The 3017-nt window shown below is 39.0% G+C and overlaps 1 protein-coding gene across 1 annotated transcript; it reads right to left on the bottom strand.

The window, feature by feature from the left end:
* Positions 1-586: 586 nt before the first annotated feature.
* MS3_00000656 (uncharacterized protein) lies at positions 587-1767 on the bottom strand. Its single transcript, XM_051208342.1, has one exon. It carries the CDS (start codon positions 1649-1651, stop codon positions 1262-1264), a length of 390 nt encoding a protein of 129 aa, XP_051064633.1. The 5' UTR covers positions 1652-1767; the 3' UTR covers positions 587-1261.
* Positions 1768-3017: the final 1250 nt, after the last annotated feature.

Genomic DNA, 3017 nt, shown 5'->3' on the forward strand with positions numbered 1-3017 from the left:
TGAATAGTGATTCAAGAAAGGTTTAAATTAAGTCATGTTATACCATGTGGTAGAAATTGAATTTTAACAAATTGTAGGCTTACTTACTTATGTACTTACTTACGCCTGTTACTACTTGTGAAGGTGCATAGGCCGCTCACCAGCATTCTCCATCTAAACCTGTTCTGAGCAATCCTTTCCAGCTCTTTTCAGTTATTATTCGTCCTCTTCATATCTCATTCTATTACTCGAGGTATTGTCTTCTTTGGCCTTCCTCTTCTTCACTTCGCTTCAATATTCCAAGTTACGTCATGCCTCGTGATGCAGTTTGATGATTTGTGTAATGCACGTCCTCTTTTCCTAATTTCCTCTTCAGCTGTAAGCTGGTCTGTTTTCTCCCAGAGAAAGCTAATGCTGATGGTATCCGGTCGGTGGATGTTGAGTGTCTTTCGTAGACAGGTATTTGTAAATACTTGAACACGTTTGATGATGGTGGTAGTAGTTCTCGAAATTTCAGCTCCATACAGTAGAACTGTCTTGACATTTGTATTGATAATTGTGACTTTGAAATTGGTTGAGGGACAGCTGTTTTGAGTTCTATATGTTCTTCAGTCGTAGGAATGCGACCCTTGCTTTGCCACTCCTCGCATTTACGCCTGCATCTAATCCTCCCTGTTCATCGATCATGCTTTTCAGGTACATGAACAATTCTAGATCTTCCAAAATTTCCCTTTGTGTACGTTAAGGCCTACTGATGCAGAGGATGCTGCTCCACGAGTTCAGTTCATCTGCATTTGTTCATGTGTATGGGATGGGAGAGATAGGTCATCTGCAAAGTCCAAATCGTTTAACTGGTTCTGAGCTGTTTTCCCTCAGATGTCGAGGTCTTCATAATCCAGTCGATCATCAGAAGAAAGAGGAAGGAGGAGAGTAGACAGCCTTGTCTGACGTCGTCCTCGCTCGAAATGCATCTGTCAGCTGTCCACCATGCACGACCTTGCACTGTAGTCCGTCGTATTAGTTCCGTATAATGTTGACCATCTTCTGAAGAACTGCATTGTGTAGAAGAAGTTTCCAAAAAATTCTTCTATCTAGACTGTCAAATGCCTTTTCGTAATCAATGAAGTTGATGTACAGTGACGAGTTTCACTTAGCTGATTGTTCGACGATGATATGTAGAACCGCAATTCGGTCTGTGCACGAATGATCCTGACGGAATCCAGTTTGTTTGTCTCGAAGTTGGGCATCTACTGCATCTTTCATCCGGTACAGCGACACTCTGTTAAAGACTTTCGCTGTTGCTGACAGTAGTGTGATGCCAAATCTTCCCGAATGGAACATGGATGATCTTCGCAGTTCTTTCCCCGTCTGACTCCAGTACTTCAGCCGGTAAATTGTCTGGTGGTTGGTATTTGATATAATCCTTAAACTTCGTATGCAGTTCATTTTGATTCCGTCCTATATAACGTCCTGGTCTATGCAAAAGTTCCTCAAAGTATTCTACCTCTCTGTTCCTCCGTTCTTGATTTTCAGTGATTGCCCTTCCTTCTTTGTCCTTTACCGGACTCTCTACTTTACCATATTTCTCTGCTAGTGTCTTCATTGTATCATATAGCTGCTTCATATTTCCACCTCTTGCACCTTTCTTCGCCGTCGTTGCTAGTACTTCCATGTATTTCTGTTTGTCGGCTTTAATACCCTTCTTCACTTGCTTGTTGACTTCAATGTATTCAGCTTGTGCTTTGGTTTTCTCTACTAGTGTTCAGCTGTTGTAAATTGCTATCTTCTTGTTTCTCCTTTATTTGATCATGTTCAGTGTTTTTATAGAGACCTATTCCTTATAATTATGCTTCTCTCACCCCAGAACCTCATGACATGTTAAGGTTAGTGCTTCCTTGATAAGTTTCCAGATGTCCTACATAGTAGTTTCTTCTTCCTTCTCCAATAGATCGTGTAAGGCATGGAAGCTATTGTTGAGATCTATCTTGAATTCGTTTAATTTGCTAGTGTCTTGAAGGAAGGGTGTATTGAACTGCGAGATCCGTTTTGAATGTTTTGTGTGTGTATATGTGTGTGGGAATCCCTCCATGTATACATTTGTAGTTTGTTTCTATTGTTGTTCCTCTAGTTGTACATTTTGTGATTCTTGTTTATTCCATTTTAGTTGGTATTATTTGTATTTCATTGTAATTTTTATTTTTCTTACGTCTTCACTAAGTTTCCGTGTTTCTTCCTTAACTTCATTTATGTTGTGTTTACTTGATACTAAGTCTTGGCAGTGGCCATATTGGTTTGCATTGGTTTGTTCCTCCTTTTCATTGTGTTGATTGCATGGACTGGAATTGTGCATTTTCAATTGTGAATTGAGACACACTTTCAGAATTGGAAACACTCTGTGTTATAAAGCAACGAAATATTATCTCTTGAACGAATCTGTGAGTGATCTATCCAGGCAGGATAGATTAACATTTATTTGTTGTTATTGGTAATTTTCTTTCATCATTTATCAACTTCCTTATTTATTGTTATTTAGATTTGATCAATTGAACAATTATTGGTTGGATAGCTGAGTGAACATATTTGTTCAGGTAACAATGTACATTTAAATTTATGATTAATTGTTGAGCCGTCATCTTACCCAATTACTTTGTTTTGGTTTCAAACGGGCCAAGGCACGTATCTAACCCACCGAGACAGCTATCCTTCAGTCCAAACCTTAGTTTCAGTTTTACAGAACCTTTGTAATGCTGTTTCCTCAGTTGTCCATTGTTTCTTTGACTTAAGTTTAATCTTGACCACCATTAAGTGATGATCTGGAGCTATTTCAGCTCCTATTCTGGTTCTCACATCTTCCGTTGTCCTTCGGAATTTTTTATTGATGCAAATATGATCTATCTGGTTCTCTGTAGTGTGGTCCGGTGAGATCGATGTAGCCTTGTGTATACGATTGTGTGGAAATATTGTACCTCCTATGACCAATTTGTTGAATGCACATAGATTTGCGAATATTTCTACATTTTTGTTTCTCTGTCCCAGTT

This window comes from Schistosoma haematobium, chromosome 5, assembly GCF_000699445.3.
Source record: "Schistosoma haematobium chromosome 5, whole genome shotgun sequence".
In the NCBI taxonomy this organism is placed as follows: Eukaryota; Metazoa; Platyhelminthes; class Trematoda; order Strigeidida; family Schistosomatidae; genus Schistosoma; species Schistosoma haematobium.